Here is a 14,610-nt window from a genome sequence, read left to right as displayed (position 1 = left end):
GGAACAACAGCTCATGCCTAGTCAGAGAGAGGGCGAGCCTGAGTAAAGCTTGGTCACGGAGAGCATCTCCTCACCTAGAACCTGTCAGGAGGTTACCTTACACGGCAAAAGGGAGTTTGCAGATGTGATTAAGGCTCCTGAATCTGAAGCTGGGAGAGTGGCCTGGACAGTCCAGGTGGGCCCAGTCCAATCACTTGGGCCCTTTGCAGCAGAGAACTTTCTCTGGCTGGAGTCAGAAGAGATGGAGCGAAGCAGTCAGAGAGGTTCACAGCCTGAGAGGAACTGGCCTGGCTGCCACTGGTGTGACGGGGGAGGGGCAGCGTGGATGTAGCAGGGGCCCCTGACCTACAGCCAGTGAGGAGAAGGGAACCGCAGCCCTGTGACCGCGAGGAACCAGCTTCTGCAAACAACCTGAATCAACTCGAAAGCTTCAGAGCCCCCAGAAAGGAACCTCATCCTGCTGACATGTTGATCGTGGCCTGGAGAGACCCTCAGCAGAGGGTCCAACCAAACCCACGCTGGGTTGGTGTGGTAATTTGTTACAGCAGCAGTAGAAACACGCTCCCAGGGCCACTGTGAAGACGAATGAGGCCCCGAGCAGTGGCCTTGCCTCGCCTTCGGGCTGCAGGCGAGCAGGTTTGTCAGACGAGCACTGTGCCACACCCGCGGGAACAGTGGGTCCCTCTCGCTTTCTCTTTTGGCCTCACCTTTTCCAGGTTCAGGGGCTCAAGATGAGAGAAGTGGCCTCATCTGAGAAGAGCAACCAAGTCTGATGTAAAGTCATCTTCCCCCGACCCAGGTGGGGCTGCTTGCTAAGCCCCAGGCCCAGGTGCGGTCCCTCAAGGCCACGCTTTTCCAGAGCGACTGTGGAGAGGTAAAGGGTGCCGCCATGACATTCGCAGCCGGACAGCCCGTGGTGACCAGGGTGGGCCTGTGGTTACTGCTTGTTCAGAAGTCAGGGACCTGGATGCAACCTTGATTGTCCCGGATGGTGTGAAGTATAATTTTGCTCATAGGTTCAAGGTTATCCTTTGTGGCCCAAATAAGATTGCCTCTACTCGAGTCCGTGTACTCATTAAAAAATAATAACAGAGCTTTCTAGCTCAGGTGATCTTGAGAACGTAAAGATTCTTGAAAGGAAAGGTCCCTGTCACCACATTTGTCTGTGCGGACGGATGAGTGTCTCTTACTGACCATCACTGTCCCCTGCAATCCCTTTGTCCTCACTAGATTTCAACCCAGCCAGAGGGAGAGTGGATAATGCTGTGTAGACAATAAATGTGTCTGTATACAGTCCATGAGGTTGCATTTAAAACAGGCCCACTGCCTTCAGGGGAGCCCGTGTCTAATGCTCCCTTTGCCTTTGTGTAGAAACCGGGCTATCAGAGGAGATTTCAACTTGACCTATATGGCCAAGGAGTGGTATAGGAATAGATGTGATTCGGTTCCTGGGGAGAAAGCTGTCCCCTTTCCCCTGGATTCCTGTCCACCATCACGGCTGGTCAGGTAGACGCTGGCTCTGGCTAAGGGTTGGGGGCTTATGAGCGCTGGTAAAACTGCTGATGAGTTGATGAGGAAATAGAAGGAAAGAGCTGAGAACAGAGGCTGGGGAGGGTAGTTTATTCCCAAATATTAATCTGAAGTTTAAAGAAAAGAAGAAGGCAACAGCGCCCCCAATGAGGATGGAATAATTACACATCTCCCTGCCTGGAATTCAGAGCAGATTTGGGGCTGCGTGACATCCATCACCAGGGAGATTATGCGGGTGCTGACTCAGTGAGAACCCCCCACAAACTCCCTACATCATCTTTTGGCTCCTTCACTTGAGGAAGTGATGACTTTGCAGGAACTGAAGACATGGCAAGTGGAGGGTCTGGGCTCTACCTGCAAGGCCCACTGCTTTACACCTCGGTCTACGGCCCCACTGCTTGGACCTCGGAATCACAAGCCTTTCCCAGAGGCTTCAGCACAAATCTGTGAATCACCGGACCTGGCTTGCAGTCCTGGGAGGACACACGTTGTTATCCTTTAGTCAGGGGTGTAGTTAGGGGTGGGACAACTGTATGTCCTAGGTTTTAAATACTCCACACTATGGTACCTGAAAGTCATTATGCTGATCTGAACACTCCAGGCTTCATCACCCAGACTGCCTTGACTCTGGCCGAGGCACAGCAAGGCATGTGTCTCAGGTCATCTTGGATACGACAGTCTGGACTCCAGAGGAGAGAAGCTCTTACTGCATCTCAGGCTGCAGCCTCTGTGGGCAACATCTGCTGGCCGGAAGCAGAGTTGAGACAGGCAGGTGTCAGGACTGGATGAAGGAGTGGATAAGGCAGCTGGTTATAGATTGGTCTCTCTGGTTCGTCTGCGAGTGCCCTGAAGTCAGGATCTTTGTGTCCACAGCCGCATTGGCTGATGGTGCGTGTCCACACTGAGTGAGATGGGGTCAGGGCAAGGGCAGGAGTTCTGGAGCTGGGGAGATGGGCTTCAGAGGCCAGCTACCCGCTGTCAGTTGTCCTATCAGGACTGCTTCTGCATCGTCAGAAACTTCCCCAACCGCGTGTGGGGTTGTTAGGATGACTAAGAAGCTACTGCCTGAGGGAGGACCAAAGCCCAGCCCAGGAAAAAATGAAAGAGTCCTTTCCTCCCCTGCAGAACTGAGATGCTCTGATGTTTTAAAGCAGCACAGACACAGGAAAACGAGGAGGAAGGATGGTTTTAGAGGTGGAGGAGAGGAGGCAGCCTGCAGAGGGCTATTAGAGGATGCTGATGGGGTAGAAGACGTGCTGCATCTGAGGGCATCCAGTGCACCTCGACAGAGCGTCAGGCAGCCACGGACGTCAGTGCTGGAGCCCGGAGTAGAGCTGGGCTGGTGGGATAGGGGTGAGTCCTCAGCGTCAAGGGAATGTTGGGGTCAGATGAGGAAGCAGTGTCAGCAAGGCACTCAGAGATAGCGCCTTGGGGTGGAGAATGCCAGAAGCCCGAAAGGAAGGTGGAGAGGAGAACGGTACTTTCTGAGGTGGGGTCTGTGCGTGATGGTGGCAGAGGAGGGGGGGGCCAATAGATTCAGAGAGAAGCAGAATGCTGGGTGAAGGAAGCACAGGGAGAGGAACGGGTTTCAGGGGCGGGAAGGGTGGGTGGCACTGAGGCACAGGTTGGAGGGATTTGCTTTGCAAATGAGGAGGGACGTATGTCTCATTTGAATACATGTAAGGAAGAGACCATAGCTGAAATGTATGCATATTTTTGGAAGAAAGCCGGCACAGAATTGGTAGGTTATATCCAGTAAGCAAGGCCTCCATCTCTGGTTTTGAGGGATGAGAGGGTTTTCCTTTTTGGGAACTGGAAACCCTGTTTTGAGGTCCTGGAGAGGAGCTGATTATTGGAGCCCAGTAGACCTTAGCCCTGGAGGCTAAATTGACACATGTCCCATCACAATTCCCTGCACCGAGCCCTCCGCCCCTTCGTGCATCGCTGCAAGGTGGAGAGCTGGATGTTGGCCGTCAGCTAAGCTCACTCATCATCCCCCACCAACGCCAGGCTGGTGCCCCCGGTTCCAACCAGGCAAACACCAGGGCGCCGTGTATCATGGATTTCTATGGAGAGTCAAAATCTCAGGTGTTAAATACCACAGATTTCAACTGCCTCCTGTAGCAGAAGCAGGAAGCTGTGAATCATCTAGGAAGTTGGAAGTGGGCACAGGTGGGCGATGCCGTTGGTGTCCACGTCTTAAAGAGACGGCCTGCAGAGGAATGTCTTATAACTGCTACTGAGCTTTCCAGCACGCTTAAGAGTTTTCACAGTTATTCTTGAAATTCCATTTCATTTGATGTCAACAGCAATCCTTTGGAGTACTTTTATGATCTTCATTTTACGTGTGAGGAAACCCGGCCTCAGCGAGGTCAAGCAGGTTTCCCAGGGACACGGCTAGTGGGTTACTGCAGACCTGGGGCCACGACCCCAAAGCCAAGTTCTTCCTGTCTCTCCCCGACCCTGTGTTCTTGCCATGATTTGACAGCACTCTTGAGACGTCCGTTCTTCATCCTAGTGTCCACGTTGCCCCCACTCCGAGGGCAATCCGAGCTTGCTGGAAGTGAGCTGTAGCCTGTCTGAGAGGGCACCTGGGCAGGGGGCGACAGCTGTCAAGGCAGCCTGGCCTGCAACTCTTCCAGGGACACAGGGCAGGAGGCAGGAGGGGACAGGTAAAGGGTGACTGAGGACAGGCGGGTATGAGAGCAGGTGAAGATCAGGATGAAGAATCTGTGTCCAGGCACTTGAAGAAACCCAGGGAAGTGGGGCCCAAGGTGCTGGAGGGTGCAGGGCACGTCGTACATGGTGGGACAGCACTGGAATACCCGCGTCTTCATTTCCTGCTCATGGACACCCGGGCTGCTTCCAGGGGCAGTTGCCCATGGGCACGGGATTTTCCTGAGCCATCCTGTCCTCCTCTTGCTTGAGCTTGACGGCAGAAGCACGGGCCAGGCAAGCATTTCAGATGGGCAGCCAGCGGCGTGCAGCGAGGAGGCTGCCCTGGGTGCAGTCCGTAAGGGGATGCACCATCTGTAGAGGAGTTAACAGCGATAATAAAACCCCTCACAGTGTTCAGCAATTCCAAACCAGGGCAGTGATGAGAGATATTCCCCCACCACCCCTGAATTCCGCTGCTTCCTTCTGGGGTAGAACCGCTGCTCCAAGCCTGCAGGAAGCAGCCCCGAGGGAGAAATGCACCCGCCAGCCTAGTCCTAGCGCCTCTGCTAACTCCACCCTTCCCCGCTCCCGGAGGTCCCTGCAGTAGCAGCCAACGGGGAAAAAGGGGTTTCTGTGCAAATCCCCACCCAGGGGAGCACCTCCAACAGGAGCTTCGAGGCTTCCAGCACTTTCTATGGCTGCTCCCAGCTCTCGACTACGGCTCAGACTTCCTCCTCCGGGCTAAGATTCAGGGGCCCTTGCAGCGGGTAGAATTGCCGTCTCAGTGTCGGGAGGCTCTGTCCTGGACACCTTGTCCAGGTGCCTCCTGGAAACTGGTCCTCTCTGTCGCCTCCAGGCCATGTGGATTGCTAGCCTGTCAGAGTGGCAAATACACTTACTCCATGACAGCCCCTTCTATCTGGACCTTGACCATCAGAAAATTCTCCCACAGTCTCCAGTGGAAATTCTTTCTCCTCGGTCCTGGCTCTAACCCTCTGGGATCATATGAGCTCATCTAATCCATCTTCCACATGCTCAAAAGCAGCTCTCCCATAGCCCCCAGGCTTCTCTTTCCAGGCTAAAGCATCACAGCTGTGCGGGCCCCTGAGTGTGTTCCAGAGGCCTCCCTGAGGGCAGGGAACAGGCGTTGATTTTTGTGTGCTCCTCCCTGCCGCCTACTGTTTCCGTGTTAACTCAAACCACCCTCCCAGGTGTGAGTTGTTACCAATCCTTGTGGGCCGGGAAGCCGAGGTTGCCGGGCCAGTGGAGCACGCTGGTAACCGCCGCACCCGAGGCTGGGTGCGGCCGGCCCTCCCCGCTCCCTGGGATTCCCTGGCGCCTGGAGTCTCAACGCTGCCATCCTGTGCCCCTCCGTCCAGGAGGCAGAGCAGTGATGGGGGGCATGGCTGTCTTGCAGAAATCTCCTTCAGGGTGTGGATGTGCGGGGGCAGCCTAGAGATCATCCCCTGCAGCCGAGTGGGCCACGTCTTCCGGAAGAAGCACCCGTATGCTTTCCCAGATGGAAATGCCAACACGTATATAAAGTAAGTGTGCGCTGCAGTGGCCGAGGGCTTTTCTGGTGGATGGGCTGCTGCTGCCCTGGGTTCTCTGGTAGGTTGCCTGAGTGTTCTGGTTGGACAGGGGCTGTGGGTCCTGCTCGCTGGGCTGCTTCCTGAGCAGGAGAGGTCAGGCCTGCCCATCCAGCTTCAGGCTGGAAGCCCCAAGGCTGTTCTCCACTGTTGGCTTCCAAGGCCCCACATGTAGCCTTGGGGGCTTCAAGTCACTGGGCAGCGTCATCCTGCAGGGCTCAGGGCCCTGGGTATTTTGGGTTGTTTGGGGTGGGGGAAGGGTGACCGTTTTGCCCCTGAGTTCTAGAAGATCCGCTGCTCCCACCTTCAGGCTGGGTAACCAGGGGAAAGGCCCTTGGGAAGAATCGGGAACGGGGAGGCACAAGTAGGTACAACCCACCTGACTGCTCCAGGGCCTCGAGGGTGCACAGAAGCAGCCAGGCTGGCATAGGCCCTGCGGCCCTGGGCTCCTTTCCTGGGACTTGTCATCTCCTGCCTGGGGACAGGACGAAGATCCTGGGGTCTCAGTGACCCAGCGGTGCCCACTTGCCTATTCCTGCTCCCTCCCTCCTTCCATACGCCCTTCTGCTTTCCGTGATTTTTTTCTTCAACCTTTCTCCTTTTCTTTAAAAATAATTCCTTACACCTCTTTCTCCTTTTCTTCTTCTGGTCCTCCAGCTTCGTCTCCCCTTGTCTCTTGTCACTTGACAGCTCACTCCCCATTTATTTCCACTTTGCCCTTTTTTTCTCTCATTTGGTCCATTTGGGGGAAGCGCCTCTTTTGGTGTTTTGCTTCCCCTGCGGTGTTCTTCTCCTCATCTGGGTTCTCCCGTCCTCGGTTTCTCACACGTATGGACAGCTGTGGGTGTGGACAGGTGTGGCGGCGTGATGGGCTTGAACAGGGAGAAAGTTGACCCCATGCTGGGCAGGGCAGGGCAGTGAGAACCCAGTCAGCAGGGACAGGAACAAAGGCAGGGCTGCCTGGGCTCCGGGCTTTTACAGGGAAAGGTGATCTGGGGGCGCCTGGCACAGGAAAACGGTGGGGCTGTGATGGGGAAAGGGGCCAGCCTGGGAGTGAGGGGGCAGAGCCTTGGGCTCCAGAACGTTCCTTGTGTTTGAGACTGGGCCCTGGCCAGCGGGCATCCTGCGTGCCACCAGTGGGTCATTGGAGGGGAGGGAAATGTGGGGCAGTGTCTCCTCGGCAGCTTCCAGTTTGCCGGTGGTTAGGCCAGTGAAGGGAGGCGGCAAGGCTCTGTTAGCTGTCTTCCGAGCACCAAGAGCTGGGCTGCGTGTGCATGACTCCTTCCAGGTTCACGGGCTGGAAGGGCGTGCCACGCTCCGTTGTTGAATGCCTCTGTTCCACAGAGAAGCAGAAATCTGGAGGGGCATGGCCTTTCTGCTGAGACCCCGAGTCCACGCACTCGGGCCTTGGCAGGTGCCGCTTCAGCCCTGCTCCTGGCTTCTGATTGTTTTCCCACATCCTCTCTTCCTGGTACCCCCGCCTCCTGGACAGCTGAGCAACGACATCCTCCGTGTCGGTCTCTGTCTCCTTTTCTGTGACCTTGGATGTCAAACTCAGAGCGAATAGCCGATTTTTTAAAAGCTTCAGAGTCCTGGCAAACGTTTGACCGAGATGGCGTGATTGCTTAATCCTTTACACCTGCACCAAGCTAATCACGTGGCCTGTGGGAGCCCGTGTGTGGCTGGCTGTCCCCTTGGAGAGCCGGGCCCTGGGCTGAAGGGGAGAGCTCTGGAGCAGGTGCCCGCGGACAGCCAGAGGCGAGACGGTCGGCCCTTCTCCTCTTGTACTGGCACCGAAGGGACGTACCAGATTCTCCTGGCTCTTTTCTCCCTGACTTTTTTCTTTTCTGAGGGCGACAGAAGTTCAGTTTCTGGTGTAATTTCTCTGGCCTGTGCCTTTTGGGAAAAGAGTATGTAGTGACTACCCAAACCCTGTGTCTTGGGGTAGAGGTCCCTTTGGAGGTTGGTGGAGGTGGCTGGGCTCGGCACTGTGGGGAGAGTAATGTCACTGGACCATGGTGGGCCCCACGGGGGTGACGCTGCCGGCTTGCTGCTTGTGCATATTTTACCTGGACACGTCCCAGGTCCTCTCTGACCCTCCCCGATACCCCCTGTCTCCTCAGGAACACCAAGCGGACAGCTGAGGTGTGGATGGATGAATACAAGCAGTACTATTATGCTTCCCGGCCGTTCGCCCTGGAGAGACCCTTTGGAAAGTAAGTGTCCCTCCTGGTTTATTTGTGCAAAGCGCCAAGAGCCCCAGCTCGCAGGCCTGTGTGCTCAGCTGGTCTCCCGAGCCCCCAGGCCCCTCCAGGGCCCAGGCTGGGGCTCTTCTCCCTTCGTGTGCCTCCTTGCTCCTGCCCAGTTCTGGCTGCAGGGCCTCGGACAGCTCTTGTGGGATGACCACCGGGCAACCTGGGCCATCTACTCAGTGGGCAGAGCTGTGCCTTGTGCAGTGGACTGGTGTTTCCAGCTTTTTATAGAAAGGTGAAGTGCTGGGCTAAGCAGCCCTGGTCCCTCCAGGTCGGAGTTCCTTCCTTCTCGTCCTCAGCTGCCCAAGCCTAAATCTTCTGCCTTCCTAGGAGGAACGGTACCGTGCGATCTCCTCTAGAGCCGGGCTCCAGCTTCATGGGGGTCGAAGAGGACAGAGAGAGAAATTAAGGGCCAGATACCATTACATGAGATATCCCATTAGTCCTCTGCAAACTGAGAAATGGGTATAATTACCCCTGTTTTACAGATGAGACTGGGTCCTCTAAAGGTTCACGTTCCTGCCATGGATCACACCATTACAGGAGGGGGAGAAGGCTCAGATCACACCTGTCAGATTCCAAAACCCTGTGATGTTGCATTCCCCAACCCAGGGTTGATTTGAGTAGAGAAAAATGGCAACTTCATTGATGTTATCATTCGTCTTTTGTGGGGGGCAGCCGGTGGCTTTTGTCATCTAATGTCCCTCAGTCATTCTAAGGCTGTTGACAGATGGGATTTTTGCAGCCTACTCTCCATAGGTCGAGCCCATCACTGCCCGGGAGGATTAAATCAGAAGCTGCTAAAGTGATTTGTATTTCTGAAACCATAAACCCACACTGTTCTCCACTTCTCATACTCAGAGCCTCCCAAGGCGTTTATTCTGAGTCCTCAGCCAACTTCCGGTCTTTTGGCCACGTGGGTCCACCCCTCCTTTCTTCATTGCCCCTCCCCTCTCCAACTTGGGTTCCACCTTCTTGCTTAAAGAAAATGCTTAAAAGATGTTGTCCTCAGATCTCTTGCTCTGTTGGGCATCTATCAACCCTCCCTGGTGAAGTTCTCTTAACCCTGGATGAACCCGACTTTGTACCATTTCCTCTCCGGTTCATAGGCTGCTGAACAGTTCTGGGCCTATGAGGTGGTACTGCGACCACTCCGTGGCCATCAGGTGCAGGGAGGCCCTTGGTGGACCTCTTGAGCCTGCCACCTTGCCTGGCCAGCGTTCTCCCTCAATCTCCATTTGTACCTTTGCCCCTCTCCCCAGCTGCTGAGGCCACCCCACTCCTTTCACTCACAGAAGATGACACCTCTGTTTTGTAGATGAAATAGCACCAACTCCCCAAGACAGACGAACGTGTATCTGCACCAGAAGGATAAGGTGTGCCTCCTGTTGTCCGGACACACTCTTGCCCCCTGCATTCGTTCATAAATGATCATTAATCGAGGTCCCACTGCCTGGATTCATCTCCTCCTGCCTGTCGGCTTCTCGTACTTGAATGTGCACACAGATCTCCCGGAGGTCTTGTTAAAGTGTGGATTTTGGTTCAGTAGGTCTGCAGTTCTGTAAGCCCCGGGTGGTGCCGTGCTGCTGGTCTGAGGACCTCAGCTGAAGGGGCGAGGTTTCAGGGTGATGGTTGCCAAACTGTGTGTACATCGCATCCACCTGGGGAGCTTCAAAAACTCTGCTGCCTCTACTCCACCCCCAGAGGGTGGATTTCCCCTGGGCTGTGGCCTGGGCTGTAGAATTTGTAAAAGAACCATCCCCCCACCATCAGGTGATACTAATGCACAGACAGTGTGGGAGCCCCTGTTCTAGGGGACTTTGCCCTCTTTCAGTCTCCCTGATCACCCATCTCTCTTCCCTATTGCATGGTCCCCATTGGCATTTAAATTTATTCAGTATCTTACATAGTTTTTAAAAACAAAAAAGGACGAGAAGGAAAGAAAACAAACTATAAGAACTCTCCCTCAGGGGCTTCCCTGGTGGCGCAGTCGTTGAGAGTCCGCCTGCCAATGCAGGGGACGCAGGTTCGTGCCCCGGTCCGGGAAGATCCCACATGCCGTGGAGCGGCTGGGCCGGTGAGCCATGGCCGCTGAGCCTGCGCGTCCGGAGACTGTGCTCCCGCAGCGGGAGAGGCCACGGCAGTGAGAGGCCCGCGTACCGCAAAAAAAAAAAGAACTCTCCCTCAGTCCAGCTTTGCTCATCACCTACACCCGGTCTTCTGCTCCTTCAGAGCCAAGCTTCATGAAAGAGCTGCCTGCATCGCTGTCTGCGGCTCCCCTCCCCCTTCTCCTGACTGTGACCTGAGGCCGTGCCCCTATCCCCTGCGATCACTCCCACCTGGCCCACCCATGACTCCCTGGGACCACTTACCTTTCTCTATGTTACCCCATTGGTATGAGACTTCTCCCACCCAGCCCCCTTCAGGCACACTTCTGATCTCGGTTTCCAGACCTGCAGTCTTGGCTCTTGTCCTGCGGTGCAGGTTGCACCCTCTCAGCCCCCTTTGCAGGCTCAGGCTCCTCTCCCCACCCTTATATGTTGGTGTTCCCCGAGGATCTGTCATAAGCCCTCTTACTCCACATTTTCCCTGGCATCAACCGCCACTGTGCTGCCGATACTTGCGTTTCCATCTCTGTCTTGCACCTTTCCCCTGAGCTCCATCCCTTATGTCCGAGTAGCAACTGGACATCTCTGCCTGGATGCCTCCCAGGCTCCTCCAACTCGACAAGTCCTAACTGAACCCATCCTCTTCACTCCTAAACTTGCTCCTTACCCCAGATTGCCCATCTCAGTGAACGCTCTTCCTTGCATCCTGTTGCCAGACCAGAAATCTGAGTGTCAGCCTTGACTTTTCCCTCCCCCTCTCCTCCCACACCTAGACAATCACCACGTCCCAGAGATCCTGCCTCACTCATGCACTGAACATCTGGGTTCTTGCAAATACTGAACATTTAGCCCTTTTCAAACAATGTCATTCCTGTCCTCGTGTTGCTTAGAGTCTGGTGAGGAATGGTGGTTAGTGCCGTTTAAGAAGTTCCAGTGCCGTGAGGGCGCCCGGTCCAGTCTCTGGGGTGGAAGGAGGCAAGGCTGGAGAGAGCGAGGCCAGTTCTGTGTGGTCACCCAGGAGAGACAAGGTGTACATGGAACTCGGGTGGGTGCTGGTGGTGCAGTGGAGAGAATTAAACCTGTCCCTTCTCTCCATTCGCACCCCACTTCCCTACCAGCATTCATGAGCAGCACTGGGTTTCTTCAGCTGCCTCCTAACTGCTCTCCCAGCTTTGCACATCAGATGCATTCACCATCAGTAAGATGCTCTTAAAGGGCTAACAGTGCCACATCGTTCCCTGCTTAGAACCCATCCATGGCATCCCATTGCCCTGAAAATGAAGTCCAAGCTCCTCCACAGTATTTCACGGGACCTTTTATGGTCTGCATCTTCATCTCTCCTCCCACCCACCTCCCCTCTCCCATGCCCCCACATACGTCCGTTCACACACATATATTCTAACCTGCACCGCTATTCCTGCCAACAGACCCCTTCCCTCTCCATGTGCACTAATCTCTCTTTGCTATTCCCCTGGCACTACCAGGGGCCCCCACCTCACCCACTTTCTGGTTTGTCTGGACAACCTCCACTTTCCTTCCAGATACCAGCTTCCACATTACCACTCGACCACCACTGACCCGACAAGCATGGGGCCACCTCTGAGGTGCTCCCACCCCACATCCACGTCGGGCTGTGAGCACCCAGTTCGTTACCTGTCTCTCTCTTGCTCGAAAGTTCACCATCACGTCCCACGTTGGGCACAATGCCTGGTGCGTACTAGGTACTCAGGAAATATGTGATGAACAAATACATGACCAAAGCCCAGAACCAGCTAACGAAGAGGATTCTTTGAGGCTGGGCTGGTTGAGGCCGGGCGTCGGGGGCATGGTAGTTCAACAGCAGAATCCAAAGAGAGATTTGGATCTCTCTTTGTAGTAGAGTAGACCCAGAGCCCCGGTGGTGAATTATTAACAACACGCTGAATGTCCTCATAGCCTCGTTTTTAATGAAAAGTAAAAACACCCCCAAATTCTGTTTCCAAGTAAAGCACAAATCTTTGGTGTCATTACCGCTCCACTGTGAGATATTGCTAAGTGTTTCCATAGCTCTGTCTGGAGCTCTCAAAATCTCTCTGGGTTATTTTCTCCAGCACCCTCCAGGGAGACGTGGGTGCAGAGCATGGGCACGGTTTGTGCTGTACGCCTCCCAGCCTGGAGGGCTGGTACCTCCTGGGTCCATGTTGCTGGTACGCATCTCTGACACAGCTGTATTTTGTCTCTGTGTCTGCCCTCCCCCTTCGCCCCCAGTATTGAGAGCAGATTGAACCTGAGGAAGAACCTGCAGTGCCGGAGCTTCAAGTGGTACCTGGAGAACGTCTATCCAGAACTCAGGTATCCGCTCTGTGGTTTGAGCCTTTGCTAGCTGCAGGGAGAGACCCTCCGCTGACTCAGTCTGGAGAAGGGACCACCTGTGGCCATCTGGATGAGGGTTTTTAAGTATATGGAGGTCTAAGGCCAGTTGGCTCCACTTATCCCTGAAACCAGAAAGAGAATTCTATTAATCAGTAGCGTGAGGGATGGAGGTTCGCTGTCGCAGTATTTCTCAGCTGCTGGGCTTTGAACTCTGGGGTGTGACCTCAGGGCATGGACTCACTGATTCCATTCCAGGCTCCAGTCTCCTGGGTTGTTCCCTGCTGCCTTGCTGCTAGCGGCCCCTCCCCCATCCCCAGGCCCCAAGCAGTGCAAGTCATTGTAACACAGCTGGGGTGAAATGCCCCTGCCATTCTCCAAACACTGCCCGACCTCTCCAACTGGTGCTGTTACTACTAATCCAAAGAGTAGTGGTTTCTCATCCCTCCCGTGGCTTTCCTCTAGAGTACCCAAGGACTCCTCCATCCAGAAGGGCAGCATCCGACAGAGGCAGAAGTGCCTAGAGTCTCAAAAGCAGAAAGACCAGGAGATCTCCAACCTCAAGTTAAGCCCCTGTGTCAAGACTGAAGACAAGGACGCAAAGTCCCAGGTAAAGTAACTGGCTGGGGATACTTGAACATGTGGATGGACTTGGCCTCTATTTCCTGCTTCTACATGAATCAGGTGTCTAGTTGTACCCGGAGCTTAACAGCAGAGCAAGAGAAGCACGATCCCCCTCACTCTGGGACTGGGTTCACTCCGCTTGGTTTCCAAATGCACAGACTTTCTCTGAAAGACGCCTCACCAGGCAACTTAGCGCCTATAGGAATTAACCATTAAATTAGCAGGAGTTCAATGAGGATGTCATTGGTGTCCAAGCTGCTGGCAGTAAATGTGGGCTGGATCAGGCAGGGTGGGCAGCACAGCTACCTCAAAAATATGAGATGCAGACAGAAAAGCATCCTGCAGGGTGACACTGTCTCCAGGTGAACCGCCTGCTCTGTGAGTCTCCTTGCTGATTTAACCCTGGCTTCCAGACGGTCACGACAGCTGTGGTACAGCCTTCCCCATTATCCACTGCCCCCATCTCTGCGCAGGGCCGTCGATCATCCCCTTTCTGCCTCAGCAGGCCTGTGGCTCCACCTGTGCTGTCTGCTGCTTCCCCCAGGTCTGGAGGGACCATCGTCGCCCCTTCTCAGAAAGGTTTCCTTGTGCCTTAGCTGTTTCATCAACACTGTGGGTCAGTGAACTCCCCTCTGAGGATAGAACTCTTTTAAAGAGTCACTGACAAATTCACAGCCTGTCTCAACCTCTGTAGCACTTGGGCTGCTGGATGCATGAAAGCACATCCATCTTATAACTTCCCTCCTGGCTCTGGAGACACTGCATGATCCCGATTGTCCTGCATTCCTGTTCTTTCCACCCCCGCTTTTTTTTTTTTTTGGCTGGCTCCTCGCCCCACTCTCATACCCTTATGGTGAGTAATCACCCAAGTTCTCAATTCACTGTTCTTTTCTCTGTAACTGGTTCCTTGGAGATTTTATCCATGCTTCCAGCTTTGGCAACCTCCTCTGTTTTCTTTTTTTTGTTTTTACATCTTTATTGGAGTATAATTGCTTTACAATGGTGTGTTAGTTTCTGCTTTATAACAAAGTGAATCAGTTATACATATACATATGTTCCCATATCTCTTCCCTCGTGCCTCTCCCTCCCTCCGACCCTCCCTATCCCACCCCTCTAGGTGGTCACAAAGCACCGAGTTGATCTCCCTGTGCTATGTGGCTTCTTCCCACTAGCTATCTATTTTACGTTTTGTAGTGTATATATGTGCATGCCACTCCCTCACTTTGTCACAACTTACCCTTCCCCCTCCCCACATCCTCAAGTCCATTCTCTAGTAGGTTTGTGTCTTTATTCCTGTCTTACCCCTAAGTTCTACATGACATTTTTTTTCTTAGATTCCATATATATGTGTTAGCATATGGTATTTGTCCTCCTCTTTCTGACTTACTTCACTCTGTATGACAGACTCTAGGTCTCTCCACCTCACTACAAATAACTCAATTTCACTTCTTTTTATGGCTAACATTCCATTGTATATATGTGCCACATCTTCTTTATCCA

At 54.0% G+C, this 14,610-nt stretch overlaps 1 protein-coding gene across 1 annotated transcript in view; it reads left to right on the top strand.

Moving 5' to 3' along the window:
- Positions 1-14,610, top strand: part of GALNT14 (polypeptide N-acetylgalactosaminyltransferase 14) — a 224,826-nt gene that overhangs the window by 192,473 nt on the left and 17,743 nt on the right. The window contains exons 10-11 of the mRNA XM_032652922.1: positions 5,606-5,732; positions 7,901-7,993. Coding sequence (XP_032508813.1) covers positions 5,606-5,732; positions 7,901-7,993 — 220 coding nt within the window. The remainder of the gene's footprint in view (positions 1-5,605; positions 5,733-7,900; positions 7,994-14,610) is intronic.

Source organism: Phocoena sinus, chromosome 13 (genome assembly GCF_008692025.1).
Source record: "Phocoena sinus isolate mPhoSin1 chromosome 13, mPhoSin1.pri, whole genome shotgun sequence".
NCBI lineage: Eukaryota > Metazoa > Chordata > Mammalia > Artiodactyla > Phocoenidae > Phocoena > Phocoena sinus.
The sequence above is the reverse complement of the archived record's forward strand: the minus strand, read 5'-3'. Positions and strand labels throughout refer to the sequence as shown.